This window comes from Watersipora subatra, chromosome 5 (assembly GCF_963576615.1).
Source record: "Watersipora subatra chromosome 5, tzWatSuba1.1, whole genome shotgun sequence".
Classification (NCBI taxonomy): Eukaryota; Metazoa; Bryozoa; class Gymnolaemata; order Cheilostomatida; family Watersiporidae; genus Watersipora; species Watersipora subatra.
Window position 1 is genome coordinate 21,771,517 of NC_088712.1, and position 22,065 is coordinate 21,793,581.

The 22,065-nt window shown below is 37.0% G+C and overlaps 1 protein-coding gene across 1 annotated transcript; it reads left to right on the top strand.

Moving 5' to 3' along the window:
• The first annotated feature begins 219 nt into the window (after positions 1-219).
• On the top strand, positions 220-18,539 carry LOC137397201 (uncharacterized). The gene is made up of 9 exons (XM_068083488.1): positions 220-287; positions 1,645-1,810; positions 2,244-2,397; positions 3,429-3,612; positions 3,752-3,942; positions 4,223-4,393; positions 9,536-9,644; positions 15,958-16,668; positions 17,421-18,539. Exons 2-9 carry the CDS (start codon positions 1,647-1,649, stop codon positions 17,552-17,554), a joined length of 1,818 nt encoding a protein of 605 aa, XP_067939589.1. The 5' UTR covers positions 220-287; positions 1,645-1,646; the 3' UTR covers positions 17,555-18,539.
• Positions 18,540-22,065: the final 3,526 nt, after the last annotated feature.

The window sequence follows — 22,065 nt, forward strand, 5'->3', positions numbered from 1 at the left end:
TACAACGTTTCCTTTATTTCTGATCCACTCTGATCAAACTGTGAGGTTGTAAAATTAGTAGTTGTGTGCTCTTATAAAATCGTTCACCCAACGATGTCGACACCGTTTCCGCTTGACAGAAATTATAATGCTTCGCTACAGTGATTAATCACTATCAAAACATGATTGCCGAAAACTGCTAATGCGCAGTGACATGCGCGCGCATAAGGGTGCGGCTCACCGGTAACTTCCTAGTCCGCTCACAATTATCTTTGGTCGCAATTATTTAACTTTTGGAGATTTTTATGGTGAGTATTATGTTTCATTGTATGCTAAGCTGAAAAATTTCATTATATACAACTAATAGAGCTTGTTTACGCAATGGAACGTGCACTAAACTCACTTTGTCATATATTCACCTAATGTTTAATCAGTGTTAACGTGGACCGGCCATTTACGATCGATTTGGCTTGCTGACAGTGTTGGCAAACGCCCGTGCATGAATCAAACTGTGATATCGAAAATATATGGTTCATTGGAGACTTCTCATTTGATATCTTAAGGGCATTTCAATTGAACTAATTATTATTTTTAGGTAGAGCTGATTGTGTCTGAACCAATGACTAGCTTTAGTGAGAACTGTAGAACTGTACAAATAACAACAAGTACCATAATAGCTTCCTTCCGAGAACTATACGAGATATGAAACTCGGAGATATATATGTCATACAATAAGCTTTTTTATTTTTTGTTTTTGAGGTTGTAATTTTAGTCTATACTTTTGATTGTACAAACTTGAGGCCTGCACAATATATTCATATGAATATCTGCAGGATCTATTTATACCGATACCGATACCGAACTGCCTGAAGTTATCTTTATTTGCTCGATTGCATAATGTAATACACGATACTCCCGATGAATTGCCTCAGAGCATATAAGTGTGGTTAATATCTTGGCAAACTATTGTGGACTACAAAAGGTTTGCGAGGTGTGATATGAAGCCTAATTAGATTTTTTTTATCGCAGTAGGCCTACTCTTTGTTATGACTATTTATTACAGCGCTGTATACTAGTAGTTGAGATAGACTTGAAGGCAATTTAAGCAATGAGAAGATTCAATATAAACCATGGTATGATTACATTCCTACCAGTCAGCTAACAATATAATAAACTTATTCTAAGCATAGTTGTCATTAACAGTAAACTTTGCTTTACTAATAAACCACTGCCTCGGCTTTAGGTGTATATTACAGTATTATGTGGAAAAGTGTGAACATAGCAGTCAATTTTCTAGATCGGCCTCATTTTTGAGAAATTGGTAGTTTTTGAAGACTTGTGATATTTGGGCCATTCAGTTTGTCTTGTCACGGGGTAAACCAATCATCATCTTTTTAACTGCAGGAAAACAAGTCATAACAGAGCTCCACTTTTTTGCAAGTAATAATCTCATTTTACCTGCTTTTTAAAATGCTTTTCATGATGCATTGTAAGTAATAAGTGGCAGTAAATAATGTTCCTCACATTTAGGCAATGGCTAGTCAGTACAGCAGCCATACCGTTATCACTTTATATGTATATGTAACGGTTAGTGTGTTACTCTGTAGGTTCAATATAAATCTTTAAACTTTATTCTTATTATATATTTTTGTCATTTCATTGAAGCAATGGCTTCTGCACATCATGATATAGAGTGTGAATTCTGTGGCCAGAGGAATGAGAAAATTGTTGATCCAAAACAGCTTCCTTGCGGCCACATTCACTGTATGCCGTGCCTCACATCACACTACGAAAAGAACAAGATTTGCTGGTGCGGCCTTCAAAGCTGTGGGTAAGTAATATTCCAATGTCTTGTGATGTTTGCAGTATAAATAATTAATATGGCTGGGAATAAGTTGGTAAGAATCATTCATCCATTGGGTCCTGCTATTGTTTTAGAAGGCCATTCTTATTAAAGTTGTCTCTCAGATATTTTAATATTAGGTGACGAGAACATTAATTCTACGTGATCACACACCTTCATAATTGACCAATAAATGATGTTTCTACATTTCTTGAAAGACTTTATGTACATTTGATTCATTGGAATGAGTAGTCATCATTGGACGAATTGCAATTTCCACAACGATACTTGTCTAAAATCAGCTTTATTTGATACTCATTTAAGGTGACTAACAGATCCATCATTAATAGTAGGGGAATTATGAAAAAAAATTAAATGTACATATTATTAGATTTTGTTATGTATAAACCATGATTTTTAGGAAGGTGTATAAAATGTCACCCGAATCATTGGCTGACTTGGATGTTGATGCTGCGAAGTTGTGCGATGCTTGCGTAAAGAAGGGACAACGCAACCGTCTCGCCTTATCTTACTGTGCAGCTTGTTCTAAAAAGTTCTGTAAAGAGCACCTGGAGGTATGTCAGACATATAGTTGAATTTGGTGCTGTTGTTGCAATTCATAGCTTCAAAATTCAGCTTGTCACATGCAGGTTTATTTTACATGTCAGCATAGTTACTGCCATTTACCTCTGTTACTCTTCAGATATAATAGTCAGTTGTTTACTTGTGTCAACCAGCTGCAGTGCATCTCTCTTTAAATATTTACTTAGCCTATATATAGCATTAAGGTAATGGAATGTGGGTGCCGCTTCTAGAATCTAGATGCTTATCGTTTAGCACTAGAGCTTCAGAGCTCAGGCTAAGCAATCTGCCTTTAGTAGGCCTCAAACCCTGATTTCGATAGGAAACAATCTGAGGCATATCAGACTACCAGAGGTTTACTATCAAAATAACCTTTTCTCATCTTCCTGTCCCTTTTGTAAATCACAGTGACTCTTGTCTGAGATTACATTGATCAGTGGTAGAGCAGGTGATTCACTAGTAAGTGCATGCTCTAGCATTCCATGTAACTGCAAGTATAATATGTAGGCAGTATTTTATATTAAAAGCAGACTTGTTCAGAATGCATCAACATGTTTTTGTCAGTTCAAAACTGTTACAAGAATCAATCTTATTGACTTCTGTCTTCTGTTGAAAACAGTCATATTCTATATGATCTTCACTCTCTGTAGCGGTTGGGTCAGGCTATTACTTGTAATGCTACTTTTCACCAAGTCAACCTGCTGAGTCTCAAATTGCAATGTTTTGCTGTACAATATTGCAGCTCTGGGTTTTGAGGCTGATAGTAACACTATAATAGCTTTTAAGAATGCATCACTATACATGCTCATATCCGCTCTCAACTGACCATACCTGACTTGGTTGTTATCTCATGTGGAGCCCAACTTTTACCTTTATAAATGTAGAAAGTCTAAAAGCCCCCTTAACATCAACATATGGTAATCTGCCATACCGCAAGCCTGGCAGCATTCTCTTGAATCTTTTCACTCGCTTCACCAATTACTATGACAGGAATTCTACTTGAACCTTGTTGTCTTTCTTTCAGCAACATGATGTATTGCTAGATAATCATCATACAGTCTCCATGAACCAGTATATGTCAGGGGAGAGCCAACATAAGCCAGATATATGTACAAAACATGAGAATCAGCCACTGGTGTTTGGATGTAAAGTCTGCCATACCATCAGTTGTATGAAATGTGTAGCAGATTCATCTAAATGTGAGAAAGGTAAGTTTATTGAGTAAACACTGTATGTACATTAGATAGCAGGATGATATTTACATACTGAAGTAGACTGGATAAATATGGAAATATTTAGTAGGAAAATTCATAAGCAATTGATTACTGTCAAGGTAATCTTGCACAGGTGGACCACATGACTTCCAGTTGCTGGAAGATCTGGCAGCCTCCCTGTTGGATACCGCACTAACAGAAGAGAGTACAACCAAGGATGAGGAATACGAAAAACTATTCAAGGAAGTATCCCAAGTACAGGCAGACTTTGATGATGAAACACAAGCCATGCTTCTACTAATCCATAATACAAGAGACAGTCAGGTTTGAAATTATTGTTCTGTTGAAATACCTCGGCTGCCTTCTTTCGTTATACCCAACTAGTTGATGTGACATACTGGCATTCCAGTAATATGAGAAAAAGGCTACAATTTGATGTAATATGAAAGAGGCTGCAACTTCCTTCAGCTAATGTTCTTCCTAACTTTATATCCAAATAGTTTCTATGATATTCAAGCATTAGTTTTAGTGAAAGAAAGAGACTACAACTCCTGAATGTTAGCTTTTCTATTATTTCCATTTACACTTCTATTTCCTGTTACAGTTGAATGAGATTAAACTTAAATATGACACACTGGAGAAACATGTGCTGGAAAACCGACAGCAGTCACAGACTAAAATTGCTGACTTCATAGAAGACGAGCTGCTCAAGCAGTGGAATAGCCTAAGAACCAATAAGGAGTTGCTAGAAACTGGGACTAAGAGCCATCCCCCGGTAAGCTTTTAGCCAGGGTTGCTACTCAGTAGTTCATTAATGTTCAGGATCTCTTGTATGTGAGTTTGTGAGGGTATTGTGGATATATGGGTATACATATGTGTGCTTGTGTGGGGTATATATTTTGGTATACCTGTGCGTAGTAGTGCTTTTGCAGTGTATATATATATTCTGGTATACCTGTGTGTACTAGTGCTTGTGTAGTGTATATATTATAGTATACCTCCGTGTACTTGTGATTGTCTAGTGTATATTTTAGTATACTTTTGTGAAGTAGCACTTGTGCGCTATATTTACTTTTGTATACCTGTGTGTACTAGTGTTTATGTAGTGTATATATTTCGGCATACTTGTGTACTAGTGGTCATGTGGTGTATATATTTTAGTATTCATGTGTACTAGTACTTGTGTAGCGTATATATTTTGGTATAGATGTGTGTACTAGTGCTGGTGTAGTGTATATATTATGGTATATATGTTTGTACTAGTGCTGGTGTAGTATGTATATATTTTGGTATACATGTGTGTACTAGTGCTGGTGCAGTCTATATATTATGGTATATATGTTTGTACTAGTGCTGGTGTAGTATGTATATATTTTTGTATACATGTGTGTACTAGTGCTGGTGCAGTCTATATATTATGGTATATATGTCTGTACTAGTGCTGGTGTAGTACGTATATATTTTGGTATACATGTGTGTACTAGTGCTGGCACTTGTGTAGTGTATATGTTCAGATATACCTGTGTGTACCTGCAAGACTGAACTCATTAACTTGATACAACCATGTCCACTAGTGCTAAACCTTCACGAAAAACCTACAGTGTAGCCTATAAGTCCTCTAACAGCACAATAAAAATCTAGCTGAGACATGGCAATTAAGTTCCTGATTCAAAGATTCAGGAATTTTAATTCGACCTTGGAAGTACAAGAAAATTATTTTCACATGTACTGATGTAGCCTGTTTTTTCATTCAAGAGGACGGGGGTATAGCAAAACCCGTCTTAATACTTTCACTCCCGAAGTGGTCAAGGACAACAAAACCTCAGTTGTTAGCGGCGATCTGTGGGCATATGTGGCTTGTTAGTAAGGGTGGCTAGATACCACAGACAGCTTGTTGGAGGGTTATTTTTTCCTTCGTGAGTCATCTGTTCGTGAGCACAAGCCGCGTGGCTTGAGCTTGATGACTTACGGGTAGTGTATATAATTTGGTGTAGCTGTGTTCTAGTGTTTGTGTAGTATATAATTTGGTATACTATATGAGTACTAGTGCTTGTGTAGGGTATGTATTCTGGTATACATCTGTGTACAAGTGCTCGTGTAATGTATATATTTTGGTTTATCTGTGTGTACTAGTGCTTGTCTAGTATATATATATATATATATAAATTGTTTCCTCACCCCGGATACCCCGTATGGGTGGTAAATTCTGCTCTAACTCGGGTCTCCTACCAGAGACCTGAGAGTTTGAGCACTCGCCTCAAGATCTTAGCTGTTCCCAATAGCGCACTTTTCTGCAACTCACCTGAGTTGATTGTTGTTGGTATTTGGGCAAGCCACATTTTATGCGCCAGTGTTATTGCGCCCAGTGCCCCAATGACTACTGGGATTACAGCTGTTCTTACATTCCAGCATTTTTCAATTTCTTCTCCAAGAGGGAGATATCTCTCTACCTTTTCTTTTTCTTTGCTGGCTATATTGTAGTCATTGGGTACTGCTATATCTATTATAGTAGCTCTCTTGTTCTCCTTGTCTACCACCACTATATCTGGTTGATTTGCTAGGACATGCTTGTCAGTTTGGATGTAGAAGTCCCAGAGGATCTTAGCGCGGTCATTTTCATTGACCTTACTAGGAGCTTCCCACCAGTGTTGTGGTTTATTAAGGCCATACTCATCACATGGACTTCTATACACAACACCTGCGACATGATTATGTCGCTCAGTATATGCGTTCCCTGCTAGCTGCTTGCATCCACTGATGATGTGTTGGATGGTCTCAGGTGCATCTTTGCACAGTCTGCATCTAGGATCGTCTCCAGTGTGATAGATTTTCGTTTGGAGTTGCCTTGTTGGGAGCACTTGCTCTTGGGCTGCCATGATTAGCGACTCTGTATTGGCCATTAGGTTGCCTTTGTTCAGCCACATATATGTCTGGTGAAGATCGCCATCCTTAGATATTTGTTGGTGGTAAGCACCATGAAGAGGTTTCGTGTGCCAGTCAATTTCCTCATCATCAGGGCGTAGGTCCGTTGTAAGAGCAGCCGATTGCTCTTACAACAGACCTACGCCCTGATGATGATGAAAAAATATATGTATTGTATATATATTATGTATATATACATATATATATATATATACACATATATATATTATACATACAGTGAAACATGGATAACTCGCCCTCGGATATAGCGAACACATGGTTAACTCGACTGGATTTGCTTGGTCCGTTCCCACGCAATGATAAATGGCTCTATATAACTCTAACTCAACACTGTTAATTCGAACTGTTTTTTGCCCAACGGCTACCGAAACGGTTGCTATCGCTTTAGAAAATCACTTTATTCCAAGCCATAGAGGTAAACCTCAACTTTTCGTAATTCATAAGCGTCGTTACTACCTCCATCGGCAAATATTTTTGTCAACGACTGTTCTAAAGGTTTGGTGAAATTTGATTTATACTGCTACACGATGAATAGCACGGGCTAGCCGGGTCACAGGCGCACGGATTTTCGCCACGCACATACAAAACAAAAACGGCATGTTGTTTTTGTTTTGTATTTGCGTGGCGAAAATCCTTGAGCGCGTGACCCGACTAACCCGTGATGAATAGTTTTCCGACGTCGAGTCCGTGTTGATTCAACGTCGGAATGTTGAATGTTTAAAACGTCTTAAAAATTGTAAGTAATTAAACGTATACGTTGTCTTAGCTAAAAAAACTATTCATCGTTTGACCTAAACACAGAATACATGTGTACATTCAATAAGTATCCATTCAAGAAACGTTAGTGATATACAATGTACCGAAAAACCTCGTAAAACTTTTAATTGAACTGCCTCGGAGTGTTGCTCTTACCGAATGCCAGGTAAAGTAAGGTAATCTTTGCATAAACTTCTAGAACAATCAGCAAAATTGATCGTGGGTAAAACGCTCAAAAAAAAAAGATGTCTTTTCTTTTGAGCATTTCAGCAACGATCAAGTTTTGCCAATGTCAATCTAAAAAATGTCCTGGCAATAACATCACCTCAAACAACAAACCAATCTCAAGTGATAGAAAAATCTCTATACTTTTTGATAAAAACGTTTTAAGCTTTACATTAGAAGCATTTAATTTGAAACAAGCCATTTGTGCTTTTGATTTATATTATAGTTTGTATATGTTCATGTATCTACTAATAAATAAGTAAATACATGAACTTGTGACAGTGCTCTGATAACTTGAACACTCTGATAATTCGAACACTTTTGCTCGGTCCCTTGAAGTTTGAGTTATCCGAGTTTCACTGTATATATATATACATATATATATATACAAAGTAGATTCGAAAAACGGACATTTTATCTGAAGAGTGTGATACTTTTTGTACCAGATGAAACTACTAGTAATAACATGTTTAATTTATATAGCGAAGTTCCACTCATACATATTATATATATATATATATATATTCCGGTATACCTGTGTGTACTAATGCTTGTGTAGTGTATATATTTTGGTATAGCATTGTGTACTAGTGGTTGTGTAGTATGTATATTTTTGTATACTTTTGTACTAGTGCTGGTGTAATTTATATATTTTATACCACTATGTACTAATGCTTGTCTAGTGTATATATTTTAATAAAGCCGCTTAGCAAGAGAGAGAATACATAAAACAAGTTATTTTTGAGAAAAACTTTTAGTTACCTTTTTGTTATTTTTCTCAGTAACTTGAAGCTTACAATGTTGTTATTTCAAAGGTTTAAAATACGGATTCCTTCCAGTGTTTGAATAACGGTAGTAGTTTATTCGTAACTTGAGATCAGACCTATGAGTACAGAATGTGATTTCATTTATTTAGCAGTTTTTTAGCTTTATAGCTAGAAAAAACATAAGCATCAAAAAACATAAATAAATGACAAAAATATAGCCTTTAGCTTTTCAATAATGGAATAAGTGATTTTTTTGGCTTTCAAGTATCTCAAAACTTTGGGTATCTCACAGTATCTCAAACCTACCTGAGGACGGTTGCTTTTGTTGCCCTTTTAACATGTTGAAATAAGGACGAACACGAGTGTCGTCACAACGGCTAATGCACGACCACTAGCCAACTTCTCCGAGTTTCTATTTTGTAGTCTTTTTAGATGGCACCAGCCTTGTCACATAGCATCGTCTCAGTTACGCTGTCGCCGGCCAATTGTTGGTCTTATATCTAAAGCCCGAGCAGTCTATCCATCAGCTGTCATGAAAATTGCTGCCGACCGTAAAGATCGCTGCGATGTTTATAAACTATGGTTACTCGTTTTGCAAACTAAATGCATGCTGTTTAATATTTGTGAATGTATTTCTGTCATATTGCTGAGCTAGCTCAATCGTAAATTTCGCATGTTTTTCAATAGTTTCACGTTTAATATTACTTGTTATTATTCGCTTTTCTTTGCATTATCCTTCATTGTACCGGTTAACTTTTGGTCTGCCCACAGTACTTTTAATGCACATAATTCTGCACTGAAAAATGCAGTTGAAAACTACTCAGTGATGTTGTTCTTATAAAACATACCATGACATACTTGACCACCGACTCGCGTGCTCATATCTCAAACAAAGCTTGTATGTTAGTGCTGAAACTTGCCTTAAAGCTGTCTTGTATCTCAAGTTTCTCGTATGTTGGGCGCTCGTCAGTTAAAATATGACTGCACTTGGTCATATATTGGCCTTCGAGAATTTGGTCGTTTGCTTGTATGTGGAAGATTACTCATATTTACATGAAGAAACTTGTTCGAAATGCTGATCGCATCTCTATTATATCATATGTTGGGGCACTCCTATCTAGAGACATGACTGTGTGCAATCAAATTACCCTTAGTTATTAACACAACACTCAAATTTTAATAGTCATTTTTCATGAGTTTTTCTGTTAAACTCACTCTATGTTTAGGCTGCGATTGTGAGAGGATTCAAAGAATTGAAGGCAGAGTTGGACAGAATTGCTAAAGAAGATTTACCAAAACTCAAACTCACAGATCAGCTACAGTTAAAGCAGACGGGTATGAATAACTATAAATGGATGTTTTTTACTCTCATAAAGGGTTGGACACACTGCATGTCTCCTAATAAGGTTTACACCACTTTAGTTAGCAAATGACATATGGAGTCAGCATTTTAGGGTTTGCTGGAAGCTAAATGATTGTAAGGTTAGATCTTTGATTGAAGGTAGTTCTATTTCAGAAGGTTGTGATTTCCTATTGCTATTACTACCTTTCTACCTTTATATAAGACATTTCTCTTATCACCAAAAAGACTTTTGGTGAATAGTAACCAAATAACTTGCCATTTCATTCAATCAAATATCAAAGCAATACAAGCAATTATTTACCTTTTTCCCTTAAAGATGAACTTACATGAATGTTTAATAAGTTTTATCAGAAAGTATCGGTATTTGTCTATAATTTGCCACTAGAACTAATTGAATGTGTATGTTGGGGGTCCACTGTACAGTATACAAGTACAATATTTACAAGTAGCTCAGGTAACTTTTACTAACATCGATTCTGCATGAAGTGGTAATCACATGCAACACGGGGCTATGCAGCCGTCCCTTTACCTAAGCTTTTTATTAAACACTCTGGTTAATCCAGAGATTAGCTGTTATCAAGTGTCATTCTGTGATAGTATCATGTGAAGACTAGCGATTCATATGCCATCAAAATGAATTGCTTACATTGTTAATGCATTTGCAATGTTTTGGTGATACCTTGTGGATGCGTCGTTTATAAACAGACATTTTGGTTATAATCAGTGGAGGAAGAACTGGCGTGTCTGTATTTGGTTGAAATAATAGATTTTACCATCTCCACTCTACCTTATTAATTTCCAATACGTGCTGGTTGCATTCATGATTGGCTTTCGATTGATGAAGACAAAAGGGTTTCATTGACACAAACAGCTTTTCACATATGTACAAACATATTTCTTTGAGTAAATATACAGAGAAGTCATTAATATAAATTGGAATCTATTAAAAGTCATTCAGAATAATATTTTTGGTAGATCCGTGTGTAAAATCCTGTACACACTATCGCTCAAATCAACGTTTAGCTGTGCGATGGACTACAACGACTAGCTGTTTGTATGTCATCACTAACGATAAGGTGTACATACTTTGATTGATGAGCTGTAGGTGATCGCTAACCAACAGCCAATTAGAAATTACTAAATTGCATCAGTGATATCACAAGTCCTTATGTTATCTTTAATTATCTGATTACGCAATTCATCATGAGCGTAGTTCTTCGCCATGCTTACAACTATTAATTGACACAAATCTTCATAACTGTTGAGATTGGATCTGATGCTGATCAATATGCTAATAGTTGCTGTCATCGGTGTCAGTTCAACATGTTAAAAGTCCATCGCATCGTCGCCAGCAATGAATCACTATGTTTCCATGATGCGCAGTGCTTCGGAGTTGCGCTATCTCCGAATCATGGAAACGGCGTCTTCGCACTGAAATCACTGCGCACTGATCAGTGCGAAGCCAGTGCAAATTTGCAGCAAAGAAACAGCGACTGCGCAGTGGCTGCGCATAGCTCTCATGCCGTGGATACGGATTCTTCGAAGGCCATACACTAGTACAAAGGTTGTCCTGCTAATCTTGTTTTTTTATTCTTCCGATCTTCTTTCACCTAAATTTAATTATGGTCTGCATTCACGAGGATGATGAGGTGATTACTTTCCTGGACTTTGTTATCGATCCCAACACATTTCGAAAAATAGGTGGCAAGTCCTAAATTAACGTATAAATAATATATTACTTAAAAATACTTATTAAAAATATATTATTTTGTAAAAAGTGTGTTAAGGTTTGTAAAACCTTGTGAATGTGTATTGTGAATAAAAGTATAATGACGACAGAATCATAAAAAGACCGTTTATGACGTTCGGTATCCGTGATCGATTCTATTTCTCCATCAGGCGATTTGATTTATACAATTTCTCTTCTCTGGCTAATTTGCTGAAATTCTGAAAACCACTGCGCAGCATGGAAACGTACAATCCCCTCGACTTCGGAGGGGGGGGGCTGCTTCGCAGTACTGCGCACCATGGAAACATAGTGATTGTGTACGCCGCTCATCGCAGAATGACGTCATAGCAGTCCATCATTGTGGTCTATCGCATCGCTAATAGTCAATTTGAGCGATAGCGTGTTCGGGCTATAAATCCTTGAGGTAAATCTTGTTTTGGTGCTGTAAATCCTAGTGAAAATGCTGCCATCATGTATAAGCCTCATACCGAACTCTGGAGGTTATTTTTGAGTTACAGGATTACAGCATATATAAGCCACACCCATCATTTTCACAAAAATCATTTTAGTATAACCCAGCCACAATAGTCATTTGACAAATGTACTCTGTGTATCCCTCATTACACTCGTGCTTTGGCTGACTAAAGGCGGGGCCACACGTATCGTGTAATTTCAATTAATCTGGGAAATTCCATTCGTACGAAATTTCTGACCTGCCACACAGAGTTTCCCCACCACAGATTCGTACGAAACTAACTTTCAACTAGCCAATCATAACGCGGTGATTAATTGAAGCCGATTCCGTTTCAATCATTTGCTTCAGTACAAACATGCGGGTCAGATCTAAAAAAGATAACGATTTGTGAGTTTTTAGCCGCAATTCCTAAATCGGTTGCGGAATGTACACGTAAATTAATTTCGGCGCCTACAATATAACTGTGCGTTAATAAGGTCGTTTCTTCGCAACTACAAAACTGCTAATGCTAGCTGCACTGAGTAGTTGTAGTAGGCTGTTGTTTTAAATGGTTTTAGTATACTTTTGAATAGAGCTTGTACATTGATAATATTATTACGAACTATTATGTATGTACTACATTGCAAAACGGTTATTTTGTATGACTACAGCAGGTTTTGGCTTGCCCACAAAACCGTTTTACTTTTTCTTCTAATTACAATACAAATTTGAACCTGACTTTTCAGCAAATATTAGTCTAGCTACAAAACAGTTATATTTCTATTAAATAAATCCATTACGTCCATGGTACTACTGATTACATATAATCGCCAACACAGTACACAGTTTTCAAACCGAGTTAGGAACTGCGGGCTAGAAACTCGCAAATCGTTATCTTTTTTAGATCTGACCAAACATGCGCAAAAGAAAACGGCCTTCAACATTCAACTAACCTTTTCAACCGACCAATCAAACAACGATTCGTAGGAATTTCAGATGTTTCGTCCAATTCAGGATTCGTTCATCGTGCGCAACCAACGATGGACGAATTCGTCCAAACGTCAATTCGTACGAATCGTTTCGTCCAAATTTCGCCAATTTCACGAGAATTTTGTCTCGTGTGGCCCTACCTTAAAAGGCAGTCAGTCAATGAGTATTCTCACCTTTGACTGGAATGTGGTACGCGTGCAGCAATTTACAGTACAGTAAACAAGTACCCAATCAGCAAGCACATTTTGTAACACATGCCATTGATAAGGCACAATATGACACCTTGCTTTAGTTTAAAGTTTTTAATTTTTTTAAAACCGTGTTGACTTTTATATTTTTCGCCCTAATAATGGTGTAGTACCACTTTTTAGTATGATGAAATTTACTGTGGGTCGCTCGACTTTTTTTTTACTAGTGTTTTACCAAATACCATTGTATTATGAGTACATTTGAATATACTTAATAAAAGTTTAAAAACTTCAGATCGTTGGAAAATTTTCCCATAGTTACTGACACACATTGAAGAACAGCCAGGGTTCAAAGGGTTAAAGTTGTGAACATAGCCTTGGATACTACTAACTGAAATGCTTCTGCAGTTTATGCATTAATAAAAAGTAACCTGACAAATGGAATCAAGTAGTGCGTAAAGCCTGGTCCCCATATACATCGCAAAGCATCGACGACAGCATCACAGGCTATTAGCGGTGAAATGGTTCACACTGTATCACAGTTTGTCTGTGTTAATCCTACACTACATGGTGATCATTTGTTGTAAGATTATTCACACTTTCTCTAGCACTTTAGTATTTACATCAACATGAATATTCCCTGACATAATGTTTACATTACACAATGTAGTGGCTGAAGTGATGAAATACTAGTCCTACAGCAACTATACTGTAGACTACACAATCCATGACAGTCAATCACTGTTAATACATAGTGAACAGTGATTGTTGCACATGTTGCAGGCTGTCATAGATGTTTAGCAAAATATGGGGCAACTTTGACAGCTGCAATTGTTCCTGACATATCCTTGGTAAGGCATCAGTCTTTGATGCCTTTACTATCTCATACGCTGATTTAGTGTGAACTGGCCTTTATGGATCATTGTATATGCATTTTACTATACAAGTGTACTGCATGTACAATGAGGGACGCGTACATGTACATACATGTATAGTAATTGTGAGAGTTTAGGAATCCGTTTAAATGTTCTGAAGCGTTGAAATTACAGATCTTACTTAACAAAACCCTATTTTCAATTTTGAGGTAAATTCCTGTTTTATAAGGGTCTGCAAAATAACTTCTGGGAAGTAGGGTCAAAATTGGGTGTGATGAACTTTAAGTCTAATATTTAAAGATTCTTCAGTCATAAACCATATTAATAATTATTACCCTCCGTTTCTTTGTTGACAATTGATCGACAAGTTACAGTGAAACTCGGATAACTCAAACTTCAAGGGACCGAGCAAAAGTGTTCGAATTATCAGAGTGTTCAAGTTATCAGAGCACTGTCACAAGTCCATGTATTTACTTATTTATTAGTAGATACATGAACATATACAAACTATAATATAAATCAAAAGCACAAATGGCTTGTTTCAAATTAAATGCTTCTAATGTAAAGTTTAAAACGTTTTTTATCAAAAAGTATAGAGATTTTTCTATCACTTGAGATTGGTTTGTTGTTTGAGGTGATGTTATTGCCAGGACGTTTTTAGATTGACATTGGCAAAACTTGATCGTTGTTGAAATGCTCAAAAGAAAAGACATCTTTTTCTTTTGAGCGTTTTACCAACGATCAATTTTGCCGATTTTTCTTGAAGTTTATCCAAAGATGACCTTACTTTACCTGGCATTCGTTAAGAGCAACACTCGGAGGCAGTTCAATTAAAAGTTTTACGAGGTTTAACGGTACATTGTATATCACTAACGTTTTTTGAATGGATACTTATTGAATGTACACACGTATTCTGTGTTTAGGTCAAACGATGAATAGTTTTTTTCGCTAAGACAACGTATACGTTTAATTACAATTTTTAAGACGTTTTAAACATTCAACATTCCGACGTTGATTCAACTCGGAATCCACGTCGGGTCACGCACTCAAGGATTTTCGCCACGCAAATACAAAACAAAAACAACATGCTGTTTTTGTTTTGTATGTGCGTGGCGAAAATCCTTGCGCCCGTGACCCGGCTAGCCCGTGCTATTCATCGTATAGTAGTACGTATAAATCAAATTTCACCAAACCTTTAGAACAGTCGTTGACAAAAATATTTTGCCGATGGAGGTAGTAACGACGCTTATGAATTACGAAAAGTTGAGGTTTACCTCTATGGCTTGAAATAAAGTGATTTTCTAAAGCGATTTTCGGTAGCCGTTGGGCAAAAAACAGTTCGAATTAACAGTGCTGAGTTCGAGTTATATAGAGCCATTTATCATTGCGTGGGAGCGGACCAAGCAAATCCAGTCGAGTTAACCATGTGTTCGCTATATCCGAGGGCGAGTTATCCATGTTTCACTGTATTTGGTTTACTAAGACTGATCAGTTAGCCTCAGGTCCAGTGATTAAAATATAGCTTATGTAGCAAATAACTGAGTTTTGTTGTTTCATTGTCAATAATGTGCAGTCTCAGTGTATTTTATACTTTATGCTGCCCAACCAGGTCCTACTGTATGAGCTGCCATCAACATATTCACATAATAATTATCATTGTTACATGGAATAATAGAGCACCTTTAGCCATATCAATAGTTAACAGTCTGGTGTTTAGGTGAGAAATAGCTGGGTAAAAAGAACCAGGTTGGCACGCTTCCAAGTAATCATTATAACATTGCTTAATATTGGACACTGCTGATAGCAGTTGATATTAGTATTATATAACTAATTATTAGTTTATAGTTGTACATCATTGTATGGCAGCGCTGTCATATTGGCTGACTCTGAGTTTTTTATTGTGTAAATATAACCTACAGAGGAATGTGAAGATGCAATAAAACATGAAACTTGATTTCTCTGAGCTAATATCTTTCTCTCAAATTCAATATTTCTGTATAAAATATTTAATAACTGTTGTTACTCACATGTACACTCTATATTCTACAGGTGAGAGAAGAGATATTGAGCTAGAAATTATCTCCTCTCCTGACATCACTATTGAAGAACAAAAAGCTCCACCTGTTAAACTCCCCAAGTCCCTCACCAGACTGTCCAGCGTACAACTGCCATCCCGTCCCATCTCCATCTGCCACTATAAGGGTAACACTTATATTGGACTATTGGATAACACAGTCAGCAGAGTAGACATTGATAATAACATCACCAACAAGTTCATCTGCACCTCCTGTCCAGTAGAGTCTGTCACTTGCTACAAGGACAGGCTCTACACTCTGTCTGATACTTGTCCTCTTACAGTCAGTGTCTACAGCATGGAAGGGGAACTCATCACCAGCTGGGAGCATCCTAATCATGGCTCCTGGTCTGACATGCTGGTGATAATTAAAGACAAGGTTCTTATCGCTGACCCACCCAACAGCAGGATCACTACCTACTCCTTAGATGGTCAAGTTCTACATCATATTCCCTGTCCTCCTCTCACTGATAGCAGCAATGTCACCATGTGCGCCCCTGATAGCTCATCTCTCATCTTATCATCCTACAAACATTCCAAAGTATTTAAAATAGACACGGCCACCCATGAAGTCATGTGGACTCTCACTGAAGTGAAGTACCCTAGAGGGCTGGTCAGCTACGGTGAATATGTTCTACTGGCTGCATACGACAACAATACTAAATACATTATTAATTCTACTACAGGTTAGTTATTAGCATGATGCAGGGTTATTATAATATGTATTGATATTATGCAGGAATACATTATAGTTAAATTGTGTACATGGTTATAAGGAAGCATGCCAAATATTTGTACAGTTTAAATATGACTAGCAAAATTGGTTGATAGACTGAGCTCTCGCGAAAGGTAGTCTGAGTTCACATTGTAGGCAAATTTGGATGAAATTGTTTTAAAAATTATTGAAAGGCTCGTAACACGAAACTGATTTTTTACAGAATTTGTCATAATTTTTAATGAAAAATAAGATGAAAACTACTAAAGCAGTGTGTTATATTAATAACAAGAAAGTGTCTATCAGTACCTTATCATTATGTAAGATAGCAGTGATGAATTTTATTTTGCTGTAGAAATCCTGTACTCTGTTCTTCCTAATCAAGTACTTCTGAGTGCACTTGTGAGTGTACTGTGTGTTATAAAATAGCATTCCCAGCTCTTATCACACCTGAGATAAATATAGAGATGCTCGTATCATTCTAGGGGAGGGCCTGCTGCCCTGCCCTTGTGTCATTCCGTGGTGCAGTGGTTATTATTGGTTTATGAGAGAGCCAAGCATCTACAGCTTAGAAATTTTCCATAAGATTTTGTGTCAGCTTTGGTGGTGCTTCCATGTTTATTTTATGTTTCTATCAAGAAGAGCTGCCTGACAGCAGTGTCCATGTAGAGCTAATATTTATATGTGGAAGTCTGACTGTGTATTTATTATTATATATTGTAGGGAAAATAGTCTCTCAGATGGCACATGATGATATAGCTGGAGGTAGTGCGCTCTCCTTGGAGCTGTCAGGCTCCACCTTACTCCTTCCTAAATATGACAGCAGGGAGGTCATCTTCTACCAGATGAACTCATAATACCAGAGACTACAGTCAATGTCACGAGAATAAAGGTCGTTATGTAAAGACATGTGGAGAGACATTATTACAAATGACTAGCAGCTGAGTCTCTATTTGAGACTTAACACACTACATAGCCATATGAAAATGCGAGGCGCAACAGAGCTGACTCAAAGGCCAAGTCTTCATAGTCTTACGCTCGGCCATATGCTTCTGAGCCATCCACTTCTGCCCCATATCGCTCCCTGGCAGCGCAGCCAACATTCGTAGAGATGCAGCTTTCTCCACTGAGCCGCCATCTACTACAGAGAAATACCGTGCTCGGCAGCACCGCCAGGAGATGCAAAGTGGAAGAAAAGACCAAGAGTAGAAAATAAAAACTATAATTAACCTATAATGTTAGTTTTGTTTTTAGGCCTTCCTTAAATTTTGCTTTAGAAGTATTTTATATATGAATAATAAATCAATGTATTAGGTTGCCAGGTGTTGACTGTAGCCTTGCTAAGCCTTGTTGCTGTTTTCATAAAAAAGAGCTCTATATAATGACCCTGGAAAGGAGCCTATGCTGGCAATCTGCCAGATCGACAATAGGACTGGTTGCATGCAATGTCATGGTTTTAATTAGGCTTGAGATGGGAAAGAGAGCTTAGCCATGAACTATTGTTATCATTGCACCTTTAGTTTCACCTATTCTTACAAAGAAATTCAGAAACATAGTTTTAATAGATAAACAATGGATCGAGTTAAGTTATTGCCAGGGCCATACAAGTACTAATATAATAATTTCAAGACAATTAGGATAATCGCACTGGAATACTAGGATTTGTCTCCCTGGTCGTACAACCTATTTTATTCTTTAGTATGGATATTTATATGAGAATGTTCTCGGTTGTAATCAAATACACTGTGTATATGCAAGTTTTAAGAATTATTTGAGAGTTTCTTAATCAAAGATGTTATATCTTTCTCTTTTAATGTTGTATCACACTTGAAAATTCAACAATCCAAAAATACATTATCCAATAATGAATACATGGGTTCGCTGATTGCTATTGCCTACCACACCACTACATCTGGGCTGATAGATAGAACCAGGGCATGCTGACCCTCCAAACTGGTTCCCATATTTGCTGCAAGCACATTCGACAGCACTGTATGGCTATCAATGGGGCAATGTAAGACTTTGAGCAGGCTATTTCGGCGGTCAGCGCAAGAGTTCAACTTGCAACTATTGCGACAAGTTGCAAAACGAACTTTCCCAAAATGTACTGTACAAGTGAGGATCATTGTAAAATGGCATGTCGCATGAATGTTTTAAAAGTAATGCTAAAGATTTTAATGAATAAATAATTGCATTGCTAATAAAACTGCATTATTAGCAAAGCGGTTTTATGTAGAGAGAAACCGCCGAGTTCAGCGTCACAAGTTTTTTGCTGTGCAAGATTATCACCAGGCTTAAGCCTGGTTCCTATATCGATTGCGATACTCCGGCGGTAACTTGCGCAGCAAACTTTTGTGAGGTTAGGCTCGGAGGCGTATGTTCACATAAAAGATGCATTGCTAAACATAACCGCGTAATCAAATAAAGTGTTCGCTAGCCATGTCGTTTCTATAATGGTGACCTTCACCCGTACATCGCATTTCAGGAAGGTTTTGCCAGCAGCCTTTTGCGAAATTTGAACAGCACAAAACTATTGCGATGCTGCCGGCAACTACCGGTGGTACCCGTACTCGTGTAGAGCTAAGCAAAGGACAGAAGAATTCATTGAGATCATCAATCAGAGGATATCCACTAAACAACTAACAAGCAAACAACTAGCAAGCAACTAACAAGCAACTAACAAGCAAACAACTAACAAGCCAACAACTAACAAGTAAATAACTAACAAGCAAACAACTAACAAGCAAATAACTAACAAGCAGACAACTAACAAGCAAATAACTAACAATCAGACAACTAACAAGCAAACAACTAACAAGCAAACAACTAACAAGCAAATAACTAACAAGCAGACAACTAACAAGCAAACAACTAACAAGCAAACAACTAACAAGCAAATAACTAACAAGCAGACAACTAACAAGCAAACAACTAACAAGCAAACAACTAACAAGCAAACAACTAACAAGTAAATAACTAACAAGCAAATAACTAGCAAGCAGACAACTAACAAGCAAACAACTAACAAGCAAACAACTAACAAGCAAACAACTAACAAGTAAATAACTAACAAGCAAACAACTAACAAGCAAATAACTAACAAGCAAACAACTAACAAGCAAACAACTAACAAGCAAACAACTAACAAGCAAACAACTAACAAGCAAACAACTAACAAGCAAATAACTAACAAACAAACAACTAACAAGCAAATAACTAACAAGCAAATAACTAACAAGCAAACAACTAACAAGCAAACAACTAACAAGCAAACAACTAACAAGCAATCAATTAACATGTAATGAACAGATAAACAATCAAACTAACCAGTAGTTCAATTAAAGCAGTGCTTATAGACTAATCAACTAGCAATGAATAAGAAGATGAGGTCATTAAATAGAGCAATGTTATTGTTATTGTACACTGACTTGAAAAGTGACCTCAAAAGTACCCTAGGACACTTTTGTGTTCTTTAGGACAGCCAGTTGTGTTCTGATTGTTGCTTCCGATGAAACAAACAATTTTGTAGCTGCACAATACCATCCACAATGTTTCATGATTTCAGCTCATTTTTTACACCGCTTAATTAGTTGATAATAATATCTAAACTACTTTTGTGCAGATCAAAACTTTGCTGGTTGCATTTCGCACAAATGATTCTCAATTTTAGAAATGTGCACACTCATGCAGCACAACCTTTAGCCTAAAGTGAGTCATTCCATATGCCATCGTGAATATAAACTGTTTTTAAATATGTCAAAGTAAACAATGGACTGTTATTAGCTTGACATGGTTATTAATTATGTCTTTGGTGTTGCTTTAGCATTTTAGCAAAAAACTGAAATGATTTAAAGTTGGAAAATAGACTTTGATATGAACGGAACAATGAAAAGAACTAATTGTAATTGATGTAACTGAGTCATTATTAATATGACTTTGTAGAATCTTTTTCTATTGGACACTTGTTTTTATTGGTTTTTAAATATTATAGAACATCCATGTGGTGGTTGAACGGAGGAGGCGTTCAATTAGAGGTTTTATGGTAAGCAGATGCAACAAGTCTAGAGAATATAATACCTGTAAAGAGAAGACCTGATAGAGACCGACACACCCTTTGCTAGCCAAAGACTCGGAACGCACAGAAACTGGAGATGAATCAGAAAGCAAATCATTATAATAGATAGGGCTCCCCATGGGGTGTGGTTAAGACCGCCTCCGCCTCCCCTATTCATACACTTGCTAAAATCCCTGAAACTCGGTACCCCACAATGTCTTACTGTGAAACTCGTAGAGCTGAAGTTGGCATATGAATGACTCTAAGACTTGATGTTTGCTGAAGCAGAACTTGTGTGGATCAGCTTCATACCCATATTTTGCTTTATTGGCAACTAGCCAACCTACAATCAGATGGTGACCTGGTCATTTTATTAACCTCTATTGAAAGTTGTCACAACATGCTTGATTTACATATCATATTATTCTTATGGTATTTTGACTAGCTTCATTCTATCTGAAAGTTTTGCAATAAGTGGATATAATTATACTTATATATTTACTTACAACTATATGTACTAGCCAAATGCCTGACGACGTTGCACGGGTATTAAAAACCAGCTTACAAACAGGTACAAGTAATTTAGTTGCCAGCCACTTGCCATTAGCCTGACAAATTGCCAAAAAAAATTTGATTATGCTACTATCGGTAGCACTAAACTTACCAATATAAACCAAGAGAACAAGCTATAGTCACATTGAGCAACAAAGAATGCTATGCCTATATTGACTGACATAACAGCTCATATTGCCTCAAAATTCAATGCATCTCACATAGAGTGAGATGCACACAACGTCTCGCGTTGCTTATTTGGTAAAATATTTGCCTGTTGAAGGGAGGGCTGTGAGATCATATCTAGCATTAAACAGATATTTCATTCCTAGATCTTTATAGCTATAGCTAAACAAACCGACACGCACACACAAGCACACTCACATGCGCACACACATACATTCATCTATATATGTATTTTTCACAGTATGTCTGTATATATGCTGGTCTGTTGATCCTCATTCCAGCATTAAAGTCATTGCTTAAGGTCATTAGAAGCCTAACCTTATTACCTAGCTTAGTGGAATTTTCCGATGGCAATATGCCATGCAACAAGCTTGAAAGGCACAGTTGTTTGACAAATTTTGAAAACCTTTACGTTGTTTTTTATTGTTTATCTCCTAATTTATTTCAACTACACAAAACACTTCCCTCATGATATGTAGTTTTAAAGTAAAAATGGCAAACGTTGGTATATGTTAAATACAAGTCAATTTGTGATCCAACAACTTTTTTATTACCCGGGCAATGCCGGTTAGTACA

Bases quoted from the DNA above. Each gene is read 5' to 3' on its own strand.
- LOC137397201 (XM_068083488.1), top strand. From the start codon at position 1,647: ATGGCTTCTGCACATCATGATATAGAGTGTGAATTCTGTGGCCAGAGG. The intron at 1,811-2,243 runs GTAAGTAATATT...CATGATTTTTAG, and splicing joins TGCGGCCTTCAAAGCTGTGG to GAAGGTGTATAAAATGTCAC. The intron at 2,398-3,428 runs GTATGTCAGACA...TCTTTCTTTCAG, and splicing joins TCTGTAAAGAGCACCTGGAG to CAACATGATGTATTGCTAGA.